This window comes from Bactrocera oleae, chromosome 4, assembly GCF_042242935.1.
Source record: "Bactrocera oleae isolate idBacOlea1 chromosome 4, idBacOlea1, whole genome shotgun sequence".
NCBI lineage: Eukaryota > Metazoa > Arthropoda > Insecta > Diptera > Tephritidae > Bactrocera > Bactrocera oleae.
This window is the reverse complement of record NC_091538.1, coordinates 50885668-50906581: the sequence shown is the minus strand read 5'-3', so window position 1 is coordinate 50906581 and position 20914 is coordinate 50885668. Positions and strand designations below refer to the sequence as shown.

The following is a 20914-nucleotide window of genomic DNA, read 5'->3' as shown; positions in this document are numbered from 1 at the left end:
CCCACAAAAGAAAAACGAAAAGTTTTGAAACAGACGATATTTTTCTAAAAAGGTCGCCATTTAGCAAGATGCACTTTCCCCCTGATGCTCAAATTTCTTTAGCCGGTCAGAAAAATATGTATGTTGCTGGTCTGCAAAGTTGGTGGCGACGAAAACCATCTCATTCGACTAAAATTTCTGTACGGTGAGGAATCTCTAGCTTGTGGTAGTGCTTCGACCGATATGGCTTCGGCGACGACGGTGCTTAAGTACGAGCGTTGTTATTCTTCCAGAACACTTATTTCGCCAAATGGACTTGTTTTTTTTTGTTATTCGAAGTTAAAATCGTCCCATATTTCGGAATAGTACAGCCGAGTGACCGTTTTGCCCTTCTCCAGGTTCACACTTAGGAAATCCCAAACAAAAAATCAAAAACTATTGCCAACATCTTTCCGTTCGATAGGACAGTCTTCGCTTTCTTTGGAACAAGTTCGTCGCGATAAGAATGTGGTCTATAGTGAGTACCAGTGGGTCCATTTTTCGACAACGGTCACGAAACGATGCCGAAACTTCTTCGGATTGCGTTTTAACGCCATCAAACTCTGCGATGAAGCGGTCTCAAGCTTGTGATTGTCTGGTTTGAACAAACTCAACACAGCTATTTTATGTCCAATATTTCATGCAGGATATGACCCATGCATTCTTTTAACTACTTAGTGTCTTAGCTATCTCGTGACCTCAAACGCTGGTTGGTCAATACTATTAGATCGTAAACTTGTATCACGTTATCTTCCATGGTAACCGTTGTCAGGCCACCTGAGCGTGGGTTATCCAAAACTGACGTTCGACCACATTGAAACGCGTTAAACAAATTTTTGACGGTCACCTTCAAAGGATAGTTCTTTCAAAAACAGACTCGTAACAGCGAATTACTCTTTTTTGAATTTTTTAAAATCGAGGAAAACGCCCGCTTCTACACAAATCTACTAGACCTATTTAACTGTCTAAATGTATATACTACACAATCGAACACAATTGAACGATGAGCCCAAGTACTTATCGGACCGCCCTCATGGTTTTTGTAACTTTTTTTTTAACATAACAAGTACAAGTAACTATTTATATGGTTGTGGGTGTGGGCATGTTGTTTATGTTGTTTGCACTACTCGTCCTGCCACCTATTCACCCTTCACTGTTGCCAATGAATGGGCTTCATCGACGCCAGCAGTGAAAATTGTACCAAAGTTGCTGCATTAGTGGTTGTCACGTTGTTTGTTGTTGTTGTGCGCTCTTATAACCACTTAACTGTGCGTGTATAATTGTGTGTGTGTGCGTGTTAGTCTTAGATACCAAGGACAGTCGGACAAGCACTCAACTCAACGCAACACAACGTAGCGCAGCGCCGCTCAACTGCACGTCATTATGGACACGTTCTCGTTGGCATTTCGCACAATCTGGCTTTCCATGTCGATTCTTTTCCAATTCATTCGCTTTGCTAATGTAGCGAAAAGACGCCAAACGTTGTTGATTTGAATTTGCCGGCGAAGAAGCCCCAACAAACCGCTCCGGAGACCAACAAATGCAATGGGCTTGGGTATATGCAAATGTGTGTATGAATGTATTGTACTTATATATGTGTTTGTATGTATGTATGTGTGTATATATGGTATGAATATATATGTAGTGTGTGCGCCATTATGAGAACACATATCAGAAGGTGCAATCAAACGTGACAAAGAAAGTGGTTTCAGCAAGTCTTTCAATCGGGGAGACAACAAAAGCAAACACACTAAAGTAGTGGAACAATAATAGTACACACACTTCTCAATTTCGTGGAAAATCTTTGACAGGAAGTCGATAAGTTTGAGTTGATATATGTATGGTAATATTGTATAACACATTTGGGCATCAATAGAGTGCGCACTTCTCCCAAAAGTTGGCCTTAATGTAGTAGCCAATATCAAGCTGATCGGTTCTACTGCTTCCAGATCTACTCATGGGAAATATTATCAAAAATGATCTTGTGACCAAGCACTAAATAATTTGTATCTCAATTTTGCAGGAGAAGTTCATAAAGACCCTGGCTCTAATAAAATAGTAAAATAAGACAAAAAGTTAACTTAGCCTACACCGAAGCCATAATAACCTTCACAGGTGCTTTTCTTATAGCAAAAAATGGTATACAAAGATTTTATCTCGATTTTGGTCGGTCAGTTTGTATGACGCCTATTTCTTCGGAGATTGCACCATTGCCTTTGGCAATAACACATGCCAAATTTCTTGAAGATATGTTATGAAATGAAGACACTTTCCACACAAACACCATCTTCCAATCGTGCAGTTTGTATGGCTATGACCTATAGTGATCCGATATCGGCCGTGCCGACAAATGAGCAGCTTCTTGGTGAGAAAAAGACCGGTGCAAAATTTCAAATCGGTATCTCAAAAACTGAGTTACTAGTTCGTATATATACAGACGGGTAGACAGACGGACATGGCTAAATCGACTTATCCGTCCTGCTGATCATTTATATTATACTTGTATGTATATGGTATATGTATATACTTTATAGGTTATAGGTTTATATAAAAGTCCTGGCAAACTTAATATACCTAGTTCATGGTATAAAGATTACCCGAAGAGCGTTCTACCCTCACTATTATTAAAGCGTCAGATTATTAAAACTTACAGGTCCCAATCTTTGTGAACAAAATCAAGTCGCGAGTCACTCATATATGGTAGCATCTGATCACAATTTTTAGTATTCTATTAAAAAAACGTTATTGTTCCACTAGGTGCCCATTGATTAACCAAAATACTCTAGTTATAAGCCTAGACTGGGAGAGAACTAAGTTATTCAAGCTCAAGTCTTTATGGCCTCAATCAACTCTTAGCACAATCTATAGCGCGGATATTTGAATTCCGGGGAAAAGGGAAGTCAAATTTTTTTTTTGCAACCCTGTCGGATGTTTTTTTGAATAGAACTCAGGTATTTTGGTAAGCATATGGTAGCGGCGCGATTTATGCTCATATAAAAGAAAACGATATTTGCTTTACAGAGCCTCTAAAGAACAACCATTAATAGTCATACCGTAATTATAATTATACAATTGCCTTAAGAGGTTATCCTAATATAGTCAAATACTTGTTTTATGAACCCAAAAATTAATATAATTATTTAAAAATGATTTTAGATTAATTTCAATAATTTTGAAAGTTGTCTTGCACTGGCAACGACCTCTTCTATGGGTTCAAAATATCAGAAGATACTTGTGTTCGGAAACATTAGCAGATTTGTTTTAAGAATACTTTACCATAAAAATAACAATACATTGGTCCATAAGAATGGCATTTCTCTAAGAAATAAGCAATAACGAAGTCGAGACAACCAAATCAATATGGTTCGTAGGATCTTATACATTTACAGACACCAATTTACGCAGTTTTGCGCTTTTAAAAGATCCAATGGATCCAAGGTACTCAAAAATCACCGTCTGTAGATATTCGTTTTTTAACGTGTTTGAAGAGAGTTTGGTATCAAAATCTTTTTGACATTTTTGTTCCTCAATTTTTGAAAAATCTCTAATAATATTGGCCGTTTATGGCCTTTGTCAATTTCCACCGGCGTTTTGTGTCCCACTTTAGACACTCGATGAAGATTCTGCCTAAATCGTTACAACGCATTATGAACTTTTCTCGACGAGACGGAAACTACAGTGCTAATTACTAGGCATTCATCTGTGAGTTAGATATGCTCGGCGCCTACAAATGCCCTCGAAGTTAACTGAGTTCCATGCCAACGGTACAAACTGCAACGAATATTTCAGAACCGACGTGGTTAAAAATTATTATACGATTTCTGCTTAAAAGAACATATCATCAACCCACGCGGATTGAGGATGGCTTTAAATAAATACCATCTGTGAACTAAATTCACAAAAGACCCACCTTTATATTGAAAATACCAGTATATAGGTATTAATTTGCATGTGTATAAAAAGGGACAATTATAACAGTATAAAATTAATCTCTTCCTGGAATGAGTGGAAGTAGTGGAAATATTAAGAGATAGCATAAATTACTATATTTTTTCTAAAAAAAAAATTATGAATAGATACAACGGTGTGTCTGTAATGTATGTCGGAATGTAAACTACGAGTATATCACCTATTTTTTAAGGTGTGTATGCTACTGATAAAGGCGAATTGAGTAAAAACCTTTTAAACAAAATATATACAAATGCATACGAATATGCGCCAGTAGGAAATATTCTGAGTATGAATCATAGTTAGAGAATAAGCTTACGAGTTCTACGGTCTATATTAGTTATACTTGCTCGTTATAAGAAGAAGCAAACTGATAAGGATCGTAATCAAAACTAATTATCTTCTACACAATCATAATCTCTTAGCTGTAGCCAATTTTGACTACTTTGGACAACAATACAACTATAGAGCTAAGAGTTCCACCACCGCATTACTCTTTCCATTAAGTCCTCCTTGGTTTGAGCAAAAAATGAAGCAACAAAGTCTGTTTACAGCGAAACGAAAAATATACTTTATGAGCGCATGAAAAGAATCTCGTAAAAAAGGGAAGTGGAAGAAAGAATAAAAGGATGTGGTAGCATTTACGGTACATAGAAATCGTTTTTCAATCAAGCGTCAGCGACCTCGGTCTATCAAAACATGGGCAGAGAGACCGACAATCTTACTTATACGAAACCTGGAAACTGCTGAACTAATTGAAAGTGCTATCTTGTAAAATATAAGCATGTCTTCCAGAAAGTTTTTCATCCTTACAATTGTACTAGAAAAATTAAGTAAACATAATTTGAAATGTCCTGCTGCAAGCGGGAGAGATATCAAGGTACCTTCAATAAACTTCGACTCACATACCATGGTTGCTGTCAGAGCTGATATCTATTAGTTATTACTCCGAAATTATTATCAAAAATGTCCAATTTTCGTTCTTTAGTATTAGGTTTCATCAAATTCACGAGTGCCCCGAGTGTCCAAAATATTTAAAAACCCTTCTGTAATTAGCACTTTTAGTTTGATTTTGGCTAGGGCGGCTGCGCTTGTGTGGATCCCAGCATTTACCAGCAACAATTTGCGCCAGTAAAGGTTAATAGCTATAATTTTCGCGGTTCTCCATAATTTATTGTAATACCTAGATGATTCCAAAGTAGTAAATATTTTGACAACAAACGCAGGAAATACCTGAGACTTTCAATACAACTTTATAATGCCAATGATTTAGTAGTTCAAAGTCTATGTCGGAAAATGGATCGTGTCAGCTAAGAAATGCATTCGGTTTATGTGGATTTAGACACAGTAATTCTAATGATCGAACTCTAAGTTGTCAACGTGTATAACTGTTGAGTATTAGACCAAAGTAGAGCAGATATATTGATGTATAGAATCAGCAAAAACTTCCGAAGGAAATGTCGAACAACTTCAATAGAGCAGTCGTCAATTTAGCGGAAGAGCTCGCTGCATATACTTGAGGAGTCCTCAAGCTCAATATTTCATTAACAAAAAACGGTAATGCAATTGAAAATTCCCAAGAGGGAAAAGTACTTGCACACGCATACAAATGAAAAAACATGCACAAACCTGTTGCTAGCGAAAGTACATATAAAAACTATGAATCAACAAACGAAATGAATGGGAAATAGAAAACTAAAAATGTCGCAATATTATCCATTAGCAAAGTGGGAAGGGTGGAAATTGCATCAAAACAAATAAGTAGAGACGCCAACAAATGCAAGAGTATACTTTCTTTACATATACACATACAAATGCAAAAGGTGTACGAGTAAACTTAGAAAGTAACCGTAAATTGGAAATTTCGAGGAGAGTTATGAAATGTTCTTTGCATTGCCACTAAATGGAGCAAAAGCTTTATATGCGAAAAGAATGAGAGAAGAATTACTTGCAGAAACACTAGTTCAAAACGATGAAGCTCTATAAACCGTTTAGCAGAAATTAAAATTCGACATCCGTAAGCAAATATCAAAGAGCACGTCCAAAATGGAACTCGAATTGATTTGTTGGTTTCACAGCCTGGTAAGGACTTTCACAATATTTAACAGCTTCAAAGTTCAAACTTTGTTCGAAAGCATTTTGCATTACAGGCCTGAGCCTGCAAAAGCTCTATATCCATCACAGTAATCCGAAAGCACCAAACCAGCAATAGAAAGCTCCGGACTGTATGGCTCACACACTAATTTTTCAACCGAGTTTTGAAATAGTTCACTATACCATACCTTGCTTCTAGATATTACTTTCCTATTAACTTGGATGACGAGGGCTCTTCTGGCATCTTCGATTTCAGTTTACAGTAAATAGAGTTAAAAATTAAAAACTGGCTAAGAATAACATACAATATATGAGGCTCGATATTTCTGATGTTTTTGTAATAGTAGTGGCAAAAAATAGTGCTAAAATTGTGTTAAGAATTCGGATTGCGTAGATTCAACTGTCGAATCTACATGACTGTCAACTCGGCAACTCTCCTCAAACTTACATCAACAACCTGACTGTCGTCGGAATGAGTAAGAAAACAAAACATTAATGGAAACTTCCGAGAACGAATTCGGATTAGCTAGTAAGGTTAGATAAGTCTGGTAGGCTCGTGAGCCACGCATAGACCAGTTTTGGCCCTTAATGATGCCAGATGAACGTTTAACCCGAATTTCAATAGGTTTTGCGGCCTCACTATCGACATCTCTTTCACTGTTTCATACCGTGCGGCTCCCAAATGTTCAAAGCGTTGCTCGTCCACTATCTCATTACAATCGATGTCTTTTTGACCTGGCACTCAGTAAAAGTGTAGGCTTGTCCTAGGCGACACTCTTCCCAGGACACTTTTTGCCACTTTTTTAGCTAGTTAGCATAGCGACAAGGTTTCGTTCGCTATAAGAAGCCACTTCTTAAAGATCTCTTTTGGAAGCGATGTCGAAAGAACTCATATTTCTAGCGTTCATCAAGACAATTGAGAAAGTATCAAAACCAAATCATTAACCTAAATTTACGAAATTTTCAGCAACCCGTACGCTACCTCGTAACGCTATATACATATCTACGTATGCCACTGCGTATGGGTGTGTATGTGTGCGTATGAAAATTAGTGCGTGTAAAAAAAATACAGGCATGGAAAAACACATTGAATAATGGGTAACAAACAATAATAACAGTAACAGCCGTAAACAACAGCAACAGCAACAATTGAGGTATACTTTGACGATAATGAAGCGATTTTCCAGTTATGTACACCCATCAACTGCACCTTAGAAATGAAAGCAAACAAAACAACGGAGAAAAAGTTGAAGCCAACAACAAGGTGCGGGGAGGATAGGGCGAACAAAAGTAAACAACAAAATTAACAAAAAACAAAATGCAGAAAAAAAAACAAAAAAAAACATACAATGTGCAACAACAACAAGAACAAGCATAAAATTAAGAAAGAAAGGACTCTAGCTCGTTGCTACATTTCGAACATTGGTACATAATACAAAACACTTTCTCTGTGTGCTGCACAACCCTAAGCCGGTTGGCATTTCGAAGCACTTGGCATTTCACACGACACAACTTAACGCAGTTTCGCTTTACGTAACGTGATCTCAATCAACAGCAAAAGTAGAAAACTGATGGAAAAAACAACAACAACAATAATAATAATAACAACAACCAAAAAACACCAAAGGAAACAGTTATAACACAGCAAACAACAACAACAATAACAACAAACAAACCAAAAACAATAGCAATAAAATAATAGCAAGCAATGATGGCAACAAAAGCCATAAAAGCGACAACCAACAAGATGGCTACATACACCCACACAGATGTAACCAAGTCAGTTTGCATGCACGTGTAAGTGTATGTGTGTGTGTTAGCGCACATTTACAACACTTTGCTGGCAAGTTGGCTAAAGATATGAAATCAAGTGGAAGTATACGGGAAGAATATGCTATAATAGCATGACCTCAGCGCTGTCTGCCACACGCACACACACATCTACATGGTAACATAAATACACACACACACACATTTATGACCGATTTAACCGCCAATGCTACTCGCTCATTCGCAACTGCAACCAACAACATCACCATAGTCACCAACAAGCTGTTGCTGCCGGCAATAAGGCTCAAGCTGACACACACCTACATACAACACACATACATACAAATAAACATTGTTGACTATGTATGCTTATGTGTGTCTGCATGCCTATGATGCAAGCTGTCGTAAGCGTTTATAAGCGCACCAGAGCAAAACAACAACCAACATATACATATACATATATACACACAATGTAGCTAAAAACGTGCAGAAATTACATATAACAAGTGTACAGGAATTTAACAAATACTCAACACATCGCTATGCCGCCGCCGACACATCCCCCTACCCTTCTAACTCCTGCTTAACGCTTTAAAATTCACGCTGGGCGGTTGGCTCTATTCAGCGCAGAGAAGCCAGCCGACAACAGTCAAGAGTCGGCTGAAAATAGTTTCTCAACACTTTTGGCAGCGTAAGCTCGGCTTACAGCGTACAGCTTTCGGCTTACGGTGTTTGGGAGGGGTGGGCAGGGGGAAGGTGCGACAGCTACTTCATCTTATGCTGCATCAACCGCTGACACTGGGCTTTCGTTGGGTGCTGGATCGCTTTCGCTGCAACGCGTACACATGGCAACGCCAGCTTACGAGCAATAGCTACAATTGACGGTGTACATACATACATACAGAAACACAACCAATACTATGTATGTGAATGTGCAAAATATAATAACTTCATTTTGAAAAGTAATGCCAACTAATTTTATTGCTAAGTACTGTGTGCTTTATGAAAACACACTCGTTATGACTGTAAAGTATTTTCTTTCTAATTTCAGGAGAAGAGGTGGGGCATTCAACTAAGTACATACACATGTGTATATATATATATGTATATACACTTAAAAACAAGAAAAAACGTTAACTTCGGTTACACCGAAGCTATAATACCCATCACATATACAAAGGCTCTTTACAAGAACTTGATTCCGATCGTTCAATTTGTATGGCAGCTATATGCTATAGTGATCTGATCTGAACAATTTTTGCGGAGAATATATTGTTGCCTTAGAATTAGGCTTGTGCCTAATTTCGTGAAGATACCTCGTCAAATAAAAAAGTTTTCCATATAAGGACTGGATTTTAATCGATCAGTTTGTATGGGAGCTATATGCTATAGTGGTTCGATATCGGCGGCTCCAACAAATGAGCCGCTTCTTGGAGAGAAAAGAACGTGTGTAAAATTTCAAATCGATATCTCCAAAACTAGTTCACGTATATACAGGCAGACAGACGGACGTGGCTAAATGCTCATCATTTACACGGAGTCTACCAATAGGTAATATAATATTAACAAACACTGTTTGCGGATTTGCGTCAAATTTTGTCAGTGCGTTCTGTAAGGTTTGCTATTTCACCATGTCATGTTTCACTTTGGTACAACGCTTGTGGAAATCGTCCAAGATTATTACTCAAATTCCTTTTCTCCGAAAAAATATTTTCTCAGATGAAGCGAGTTTCTGGCTTAATGGCTTTGTCAACAAACAAAATTGTCGCTATTGGGGTGAGTCAAATTCTCATGTGGTTCAGGAAACGCAATTGCATCCCCAAAACTTGACCGTGTCAACGGGTTAAACGGGTGAAGATATACAAACGGAGCCGTGGTGGCCATTTAGCCGACATTTTGTTCAGATCCTAATGGCCTAAAATTATCTGCATAACTAAAATAAAAACAGAACCCACTTTGACCGAATTTGAGTGTTTTATTTTATTTTAACATCACGTCGTTCTTGTTGTTAGACCCGTTATATAGGACTAGTAAAAAGAAATTAATTATTTTTCCAATAGTTAGCTTTAATATGTATCTCACCTTATATAAGTGCGATCAGATTATGCAATATGGCGTTAGAAAGACAAGATTTCGTAATAAAAAACCCAACATCTCAGACAATTTTGTGATTGCTTGACTCAGTATTGTTAGGAAACGCGTCAAAGTTTTTACGCCAGCAAAAATAATTCTGATACTGTAACAATCAAACACGCGTTATTTTGGTTTCATTGGGAGCAAATGTCGAAAAAATCGATACAATAACGGAAATCGTCGAGTCTGACAGCTATATAGGTGCTGTGCTGATTTCCCAGGACATTTGCAGGACGCTAAACATTGCACAAGAAACCGTTTGGTACCATTTAAATAAGACTAGGCACAAAAAGCCAGAATTGATCGCCAGGAAGATTTTGCTAAGCGTTTAAGGGCAATTATCTACTATGAGCTGCTCTGCTTCGGCCAAACTCTTAATTCGGATCTTTACTTTCAACAATTGAACCGTAATTCCTATGTGGCGACAGGACAACGCCAAGCCACCAAATAAAATCATCAATTTAATGCAAAAATAATGATTTCTTTATAGACTTTATATTGAGAAAAAAAATGGTTTTCCAGGCCTTGTATTATGTCCACGTATTATCAAAAACTCGGTTCAAACACATAGAGCCAGAAACTCGGGTTTATTCCTAGTTTTGGTGTTGAGCATTAAACACTAATCAAAAATAAGGGATTTACTATAGGTACTTTTTTTAAACTCGTCTTAAAGAAGTTTGATGACGATTGTTGCCGAACAGAAAGAGAGCTCGGATTTTTGGGAGTCAGTCAAGCAGCTATTTCAAGACTTTTAAAGCAGCCGGATACATACATTCAAGGGCAAATAAATCATGTGACATATGAATTATCGTCAAGAGACATTAAAAGACAACTTTGCATGCCAGAAATGCTGCTTTAACGTTAAGAAGGAAGTCGTTTTCTCATGGAACTGTGACTAGTGCTGAGAAATGGATCGATTAGGACAAACATACATGCAAAAATCATGTGTGAAACCTGGTCAACCAGCGAAATCAATGACAAAGCCGAATAACCATGACGCCAAGGTTCATACGTCATTCAAAGAGCTCTGTATTTGGTGGGATCAGAAGAGTGTACTGTATTATGAACTTTTAAAACTGATTGAATTCACTAATGGGTAACACTACCGACAATAATTGATCAAATTGAGGCGAACGATTGCCAATAATGGCTCGGAATTTTCGACTACACACGGCAATAATTTTACCCGATGACAACGCTCGGTCTCACGCTGCAAGACCGATTAAAAACTATTTGAAAAACAGCGGTTGGGAAATGTGCCTCACCCGCCTTATAAGCCAGACCTTGTCTCTTCTGACAATCGTTTGTTTCGGTCGATGCAGAATTCCCTCATTGGAATACGGTTCACATCAAAACTGGGTATAAAAAATTGGCTTGATTCATGCTTGGCCGCCACGACGGCTCAACTTTTTAGGGATGGAATCCACAAATTGCCAGAAAGATGGGAAAATGTAATAGCTTTAGAGCTTTAGCGCTTTAGCGCACGGATATACTTATAGACCCAATAATTATACTTGCCAAGTTAGAACCATGTAAATGCGACAGCAAATAAACCTTTCTTAGCTGTGTTAAAAGCATTGAATTGAATACGATCAGAAATTAATATTTGGGATTACATTTCGACACATTCAAAATTTTTTTACGAGTTCAATTTTTTAATTTTTCAAATAAGGGAATACATCCCTTTTTTTGATTTTTCAAACACTTTTCAGTTGCTACCTATATAGTAATATTAGATTTATCTAAAATTAATTTTTAATTTTTCACCAAGTGGCAACCCTTTTCTGGTATATTTTCAAAAGCAATTCATCATGAACCTCTTTAAATTCAAATCTATATTGAAATAATTCCTTTAGCTTATTAATTTTGTTGCATTACATTTTTAAAACAGGTGGCAACTCTTTTTGGAAATATTCCTCACGAAAAGCTTTTGTAAACTGATTTAGTTTTATGCACATAAATACTAATATTCTATTGATTTTAATCTAATGAAACGAAAATAAATTTAATCAAGTGGCAACCCTTCACATAAACTTTTTCGACAGCAAGTCTTTCTAAACCTCATATTCTTATTAATTGTATTGCAATATATTTATACCCTCAACAGGGTATATTAAGTTTGCCACGAAGTTTTTAACATCCAAAAGGAAACGTCTGAGACCCTATAACATGTGTATATAAATGATCAGCAGTAAAACTTCTTTATTTGACGAGATATTTTCGCGAAATTAAGCATAGAATATTGTCCTAGGCAATGCTACAAGTTTCGAAAAAATTTTCAGATCGCTATAGATTATAGCTCTTATGGCAGTCTGATCGATCAAAATCAAGTTCTTGTATTGAAAGTATTTTATTCGTGAGGTGCAACCGATGTTAACGTTTTTTCTTGTTTTTATATCGGGTGGCAACGCCATCAAACAATATTTCTCAATTTTTAATTGAAATATTTCAAAACTTTTTAGTATAGAACCAGCATTGAAAATCAACGAACAGTACGAAAAGGTATTTAACTCAGTTCAACTAACTTCAGTAGCTCTATCGATCAATTTTACTTGTTCCTTAGGCAATAGCACTTTAAAAGCAATAAGTCAAACTCAGAATTTCATAAACACTTCAGAGTTGTTCGTAAACACCAACTTAAACTTGAGTTCATCACACAAACATAAACGTCTTCTATAACAATATCATAACGAAGAACACATTTGAACTCGAATTTCACGTTCATTTAGTTTACTTTCCACGCTGAAAGAGTTTGCCGAAATTAAATTTTTAAATATAATTTTTATCACTTTTAAACACTTTTAAACACTTTCAATGGTGACAGTCTTCTAGTAAGCAAGCGACATACGTACGTATGTTATTATTTGTGGACACAAAATTATTTGAGAATTTTAAAATAAACATGTTTATCTAATCACAAAATAATAAAAGGCAAAAACGCACTTTATTGGGGTTTCCCTTTTCAAGCGCCGTTCAAATAAAAGTGAAAGCAAACTGGTCATCGGAACGGTTAAATGCTATCCAATTAAGGGAGTCAAAAAGATTTAAATGGGAGATTTATAACAAAGGGTAAAATAATATTTAAGTACTGTGTCCCACTTTGGTCAAGTGCGCGGCCTACGCATAAGAGTTGCTCGTCGGATTGTTAGAGCGATAAGGAGTTAGCTGTGTACCCTGTAGAAGCCTGAAAAGCTTCAATAGAAATGACTTCCCACATAGGAATTTTTATTTATGAACCAAAACAGATTCTCAAGCAAAGATTCGAATAATTCTATTTTTAGTGCGTACGTAGACCGAACTGTCGTATTAACGAGCAATATTTTTTCCCCCGCATTGCTTGCCATTTATTAAATGTTATTTTTGTTTTCTGAAATACGAATGTTTTGCCTCAAACTCTGGCTGTTCTAGGGCTCCAGTTCTAAGATTATAAATCTAAGCGCTAAAAACAAAACAAAACAAGTAAGGAAGGGCTAAGTTCGGATGTAACCGAACATTTTATACTCTCGCAAAGTCAAATGGTATACTCGTTTGAGATTTCTTTGTGGATTGATATTTTCGGTAGAAGGTCAAATATAGGCACTGGGGTCCACATGTTTAGTACTTAGGGGTTTGAACAGTTTTGGTTCGATTAAGACAATTTTTGGCCGCAAGGTGGCATACTTTAATTGCATTATTCACGCAAAGTTTTACCCCGATATAATCATTGTTACCTGATTTGCATAGTGGAAAGCGAAAGAATCAGATGGAATTGAAAATGGTGTTACATGGGAAGTAAGCGTGGTTGTAGTCCGATTTCACCCATTTTCGCACTATGACATAGAAACATGAAAAGAACGTTATGGTTGAGCAGATCTCAAGATATGGGTTTTCACCTAAAAGTGGGCTGTGCCACGCCCACTGTATAATTTTGAACGCGGTTCCTATAAAGTCATCTCATGTCATCTCAGAGAAAAAATTTAATGTCTCTGGCGTGTTTAGTGCTGAATTTATCGCGCTTTTAGTAGTTTTTAACAGTACCGTTATATGGGGAGTGGGCGGAGTTGCCACCCGATTTCAACTATTTCCACACCGTCAATAGAAGTGCTAAAAACATTTGCTTCTAGTGAATTTTGTTATTATAGCATTAGCGGTTTAGGAGATATGCCCATTAAACCATTAGAGGCGGGACCACGCCCACTTTTTAAAAAAAAGTTTTAACTGCAGATGCCCCTCCCTAATGTGATCCTGTGTACCAAATAACAGTCTTGTATCTTATTGCGGAGCTTAGTTATGACAAGTTATTTGTTTTTGATTAATGGCGTTTTGTGGGCGTGGCAGTGGTCCGATTACGCCCATCTGCAATACCAACCGTCTCACGGTACCAAGAAACATGTCTACCAAGTTTCATAAAGATATCTCAATTTTTACTCAAGTTAGAGCTTGCACGGACGGACGGACGGACGGACGGACGGACAGACAGTCACCCGGATTTCAACTCGTCTCTTCATCCTGATCATTTATATATATATAACCCTATATCTAACTCGATTAGTTTTAGGTGATACAAACAACCGTTAGGTGAACAAAACTATTATACTCTGTAGCAACAGGTTGCGAGAGTATAAAAAGAAATAGATATATCCACAAACAAAATGAACCCTGAAATTCATTTTACGTAGCGTACAGAGCCATCTACTAGTGGACTAAGAGAAACCGTAATTCGCAGTTTAAATCACCATTTATTGTATTGTTATTGTTGTTATAGCGGCATAAAAACAATAACCCATCAGCCAAAATACATTCATGTTATATCAGCTAAAAACTGAATATAATCACAAACCATCGGATCCGGGATCGGACTACCATAGATTCTAGAATAATTTCTCTTCTTCTTCTGTGGCACTACAACCGTGTGTCGGTCTGGGCCGAGAACACAAATTTTGCTTTACTTTGCGAGGTCACGACAGTTATACATTCCAAGTGCAAACAGGTCTCTATGCACTTGGTTCTCTCATTGGATGCGTGGGCGACTTTGCTTCCGTTGACCATCCATGGGTCTAGAATCGAAGCAGCTTTTCGCTTAAGCATCGCTTCACATGCGCATGAAATGGCATAACCGCATTCGTTGGATTTTTATGCGCTTAACTATACCCATGTCACCGTAGACTCATACACATACAGTCCGTGGTTACATATTCTTCCGTACTCATCGCTCACTCGGACGTCTCCACAGACCTTGCGGAGAACAGTTGCTTTCTCATATCGACTCATCATCGTTCATATTTCTGTAACGCATAATAGCACGGGAATCATAAGAGATCGAAACTTTCGTGTTCCTTTCATCGCAATTACATTTCTACATTGCGAGTGCCAAATCCTGAAAATGCTTTTGACCAAAATATGGAATCCAAAAACTCTTCTGTCTTCACAATGCTTTGTTACAACCGCCAATAAGAGTCGAGACGATAATTTTTAAGGTTCCAGTCAGCTGGTTCAGACCGGAGTAGATACAAAATGTTACCCAAAACTATTTGGAGAATAATTGCTGTTTTTTTTTATACCCTGTACAAATTAAGTTTGCCACGAAGTTTGTAACATCCCGAAGAAAAAGTCGAAGACAATATAAAATATATATATAAATGGTTGGCATTGTATGGAAAAATTTTTCATTTGACGAGATATCATAACGAAATTTAGCAAGTATTATTGTCCAAAGCAATGGTGTAATTTCCAAAGAAATTGTTCTGATCGGACCACTATAACATATAGCTGCCATACAAACTAACCAATCAAAATCAAATTCCTGTAGGAATATTTTGTATTTGTGAAGCGTAATATAGCTTCGGTACAACCGAAGTTTACGTTTTATTTTGTTTGTGTTGCCACAATCCTGATTAAAATTCAATAGCCACACAAAAATTTCTTTTAAAAACCTAACATTATAGGAAATACCAATCAACTCACCTAAATACCTACATTAGAAAAGAATTTACGACAGTCTCCGCTTTTAGAAGAAAAAAATCCATTAAATTCTTATAAAACTAAAAATACCACCAATAACGGAACAAGAAAATACATGTGTATTTATGTAACAAAAACAATATAAAATATTTTATAAATAGCCTAAAGGCATCAACAGTGCAAATAGTAACGAAGAATATTTTAAAATCACAGTTTATCAGTTAAAAATATTTAAATTCCGATTTATAGAAGAATGCGCAAAATTTCCATGGATTAAGGGGGAGTAAGAAGGCATGTAATGACAGGTTGTTGGCCAAATATTTACCAATACAGCTGTCGATTGCTAGAAAAAGGGTAAGATTATGGACGCAAATAATTTATCCACATCAGCATACATACATACATGGTAATACACATATAATATTGGTTCATACCACTTGAGATTATGGTTTCTGACTTTGCCACCCCTATCAAATTACCGCAGCAATATCACATGTCATTACTTTACGGAATAAAGTATGCGAGATATGCACATACATACATATGGTATACAATACGTATGAAATAGACGTATGTATATATGTAGTTGATGTCAATAATAACTATGTAAAAGTACAAACACTTAAGATTATATTTTTAGTAATAAATACCAACAAGTTTTAAGGTTTATATTTTATTTGCTAAAACAATATTGAAGTCGTCATGCTTTAGTTTCAGTTGATGTTTTGACCCACAGACGAAAAAAGTCAGATTTATAAAGATAACAAGGAAACACGTTAACTTCGGTTGCACCGAAGCTACAAGTATATTACCCTTCACAAATATAAAAGATTCCCACGACAGTCGGGTCTACGTAACCGGAACGGACCCGGATTTATTCCGGCCAAGGACTGTCAACTTGGCAGAATTCTGCCGCTACAACAACAACAACATAAAAGATTCCTTACAAGAACTTGATTCCGATCGTTCAGTTTGTATGACAGCTATATGCTATAGTAGTTTGATATCGGCGGTTCCGACAAATGAGCAGCTTATTGGAGAGTAAAAGATGTGTGAAAATTTCCAGATTGATATCTCATAAACTAAAGGACTAGTTCGCCTATATACAGACAGCGGACATGGCTCAGCGACTCAGCTTGTCACGCTGATAATTTAGATATATATTTAATATGGTTTCCGACGTTTCTGAGATCTCAGATCGCGGTACAAACCTCTATTTATACTATTCTTTTATGATTTTTGGTGTTGACAGATATAAAATGGATCACTTCGGTTGTTGTTGTGGTTCGGCGACCTTCTTCTAGATCGTGGTAAACATTTATTGTTGTTCTAACGGATATCTTGACCCTGACATAAGTTTAGCACGCCATGATCATTTTTATACCCTGAACAAGATATATTAAATTTGCTAAAAGGAAACGTCGAAGGCCCTATAACATATCTACATACTACGATCAGCATAACGAGCTCAGTCGTTTTAGCCATGTCCGTCGCAAAGAAGTCCCTTAGTTCTTGAGGTATCGATCTGAAATTTCGCACACATAATTTGCTCTCCAAGGAGCCGGAACAGTATAGCATATAATTGCCATAGTCCGCTCTGAAATTTTTCTTCGTAGATTTTTCTCGTTGCCTTCGATAATAATACATGTTAAATTTCGTAAAGATATCTCGTCAAATGAAAAAGTTGTCTATACAATTATATGTATTTGAACGTTTTGTTTGTATGGCAGCTATATGATATAGTAGTCCGATAATAATAATTATAGGGATTTCTAAATAGTAAACTGATGACAACGGTAACATACTACAACTCAGTTAATACTTTGATCTCTTCAAAGTAAAATATGAGCGAAAAGTCAATATTGAGCGCTATTCCATAATCATTATATAAATATATAATATAAATAATTGCCAGTGCACTTACCTTAACCAATGGCGTTTGGTAATACTCGTATGGCAGCATATTGCATCGTACTGATCTGCCACCCAAACAATCAATATTATATAGAATGCAGTTGTTGTATCGTTAAAGAACTCAGACATTATTGATTCCATGCCTTGAAGAAGAAACGAAAAAGCATTAATAGTAATATACCTTATTTATAATTTTACAACAATAACAAACAAAGCGGACTTTAGTGCATTTGCTTACCAACGAGTGCTAAGATTACAGTTAGCAGTGGAGCAATAGGAAAACGCGCGGTTACATTGAATTCCAGCATTTGTAAAAGATCAACTGTAAATGTAAAACCATAACTGCAAAATCAACGTATGGCGGCAAAAGCAAACAACTTACCGATGAAGACGAATATTTGATGATGCGAGAAGCGCAAAAGCATAGAAATAGAAAATGTCTGGAAATGAAGAGATAAATATGTTAAATATTTGATTTATTAATGATGGCGCAAAAGCTTGGTATTTCACTTACAAAAAGCACCATTACAAAAAATGCCGTTAGGTACGAACTCCATTGTGCCCACCACATTGAAACAAAACGATAATGCTCGCCGGTTATGACATTACGCAGATAACCTTTATTATCTTCTTTTTCGGCAATCACACGCACCGAGGACATAAGTAGATCATCATAACTGTAATAATATTAAAAAAAAAAAGAAAATTTATTTCGTTATTAAAAAACATTTATATTAGAACACTCACCCCAACAGCTGTTTCAGTAAAAATTTGCTAAATTTATCACCAAAACATTTATCAGTCATCGGATCCAATTGCACTACACGTACTGGAATCTTCAGCCGTTTACGTGTAGCTGATGAAAGACGTAAATGCCCGTATTCTAATGAATATTCCACAATATACTGTTCATCTGAAAGCTGACTTATTACATTTTATAAAATTAACCACGTTAAGAACGTTTACCATCGTCACTATAAGACTTCTCCACCTGCTCGGTGATCTTAGTTTCAACTACCTGCCCAGTTATGGCCTCCGTTTTAAAATAATAGATTAAGGTTTCATTTGAATAGGTGAATGTGGGCCGTAATTGATAACCGGAACGTGTCAATGTACGTTCATATTGCTTTAGGCGATCATGATTGACTTTAGTTTGCGGACCAATGCCATAATGACTAGCGTACGGAGAGGAACTAATATTATTGTAAAGCGGAAGGTATAAAATTTGCTTACTAGTAATTTTGCAAGTAACGTATTAACTGCTCATTGGCTTTCGTCTTCGACAACAAATCACGCTGTTTCTCCAAATTCGGTATGACTTCAACTCTACACAAAAGAATATTTATAAATATTAGTTTATTATATATTATTTATTGCTTATTATCAATAAAGTTTTGATGCTGCATACCTCAACACTCCATCGCGTGGCCAATCTTTGACATTTTGCAGACAAGTAGCGGGATTCTTAATAAATGCCAAGTGAATGTATACCAAGGCGAAGAAGAATAATAATGCCTTGAACAATATGAAATATTCCAAAACTCGTTGGAGAGGCCTTAGCAATAAACAACGTAAATATATTAATAATTAACAAATACAATTAGAAAGCTGTAAATATTACTAGCGAAGTTTCTGCATACTTACTTGGGAAATATTTGTGCATACATAAGAGCAATCTTGAAGTAAATGGCGTGAAAGAGGCGATCCCGTACGTTCATCAGGTTATTCTAAAAAAATAGAAACAATTAGGTTAAAATTAGTTTGACTTAACCAAATTAGCGCGCAAATATAATATAACGAAATTAAATTATATACTTTTTTTTATTTAACAGCTGCTTATACTTGTAGAAATATATTTGTATTATATACGTATAATTATATATCGTATAATTTAATGATAAAGCTATTTTTCTGAGTAGAAAAGTGTGAATTTTACTGGACACACATACATATATACAAATATACATAGACATATTAGAAAATTGGAATGATTGGCAATTTTTCACAACTTGTTTTGGTCCTAAACGCGTTTACTGCTTTAAAAAATTTAAGTCCCTGTGATTTTATTAAAACTTAGGAGTCTAGAATGATATTGTTCTCACTTATTACAAATAATTAACTCATTCACTTATATTGATCAATATTTACACACTTTCAAGCGAAAAGTACTTACTTGTCCGCCACGATTCCGATTGTTGTTAAAATTGAATGGATTTGCTGTTAGATCCACATTCCAAACATTAGCAAAGTTTGGCACATCAGCATTGATATTGGGATTATTTACGCCTGGCTGTGGCGGTGGTTGCGATTGTTGTTGCTGTTGTTGTGGTTCTGGGGGAGCCGAGGGTGGTTGGGCAGATGTATCACCTCTGTTATCTGCGTTGTCTGCCATCGTATAAAACTCAACTGGAAATTTACTGGATAACGAGACCAAAGACCTTATAAGTCACTGCCGCCGATTTTAAACAATTGTCAAAGTTTTGCAGTACGTATTTAATAGTTATCTTTGCTAATAACGATAGTTGTTCTAAGCTGCCTGAAAAATATAATTGGTTGCAGACTAGCAGCGGCTGATTTGTTGGCCCAAACAGCTGACTTGTCTATACATCGAGCGAAAAATTTTCAACACAGTTTTGCCACACCAACTTTGGTGGCATTTTACAAAAAAGATAGTTTGTGAAACTTTATAAAATTTTGCTGTTTTTTATTAAAAGTTTGCAGTTAGGCAATATAAATCATGCACAATTTTCAACTCGATATAATCTTCTTATTCTACTAATCATTCACAATGAGTGCGAATGAACTATATAAAGTTTGCGCAAGCCTAATGTTTGCCATAAATTAATGTGTGAATTAGCGCAAATTATGTGTTACAAAATATTTTTTTATTCCATTATTAAACTGGTTGGTAGCGAATAAATAATAAGAAACAAATATTTGTTACATATCAAAAATTATGTATAAATGAATTCTATAATTTTTTCTCATACATTTGCTATAATTAGGAAACAGGAATTCTCCGAAGCTTCGAACCAACAAATGATAGTCACATTCATAACCCAAATATGCACCATAATGCCATGTGCTATTGTGAATG

General features: G+C 36.2%; 1 protein-coding gene across 1 annotated transcript in view; it reads right to left on the bottom strand.

Annotated features, from left to right (window-relative positions):
* The window catches only part of LOC106619627 (uncharacterized), a 30526-nt gene extending 9945 nt beyond the window's left edge, over positions 1 to 20581 (bottom strand). Inside the window, exons 1-10 of the mRNA XM_036377277.2 lie at positions 19991 to 20581; positions 19462 to 19544; positions 19226 to 19372; positions 19051 to 19143; positions 18784 to 18992; positions 18565 to 18730; positions 18332 to 18494; positions 18200 to 18257; positions 18056 to 18139; positions 17828 to 17960 (exon numbers count right to left, since the gene is read on the bottom strand). Of these exons, the coding sequence (XP_036233170.2) occupies positions 17828 to 17960; positions 18056 to 18139; positions 18200 to 18257; positions 18332 to 18494; positions 18565 to 18730; positions 18784 to 18992; positions 19051 to 19143; positions 19226 to 19372; positions 19462 to 19544; positions 19991 to 20209 (1355 nt within the window). The 5' untranslated portion in view covers positions 20210 to 20581. The remainder of the gene's footprint in view (positions 1 to 17827; positions 17961 to 18055; positions 18140 to 18199; positions 18258 to 18331; positions 18495 to 18564; positions 18731 to 18783; positions 18993 to 19050; positions 19144 to 19225; positions 19373 to 19461; positions 19545 to 19990) is intronic.
* Between the last annotated feature and the right edge of the window lie 333 nt (positions 20582 to 20914).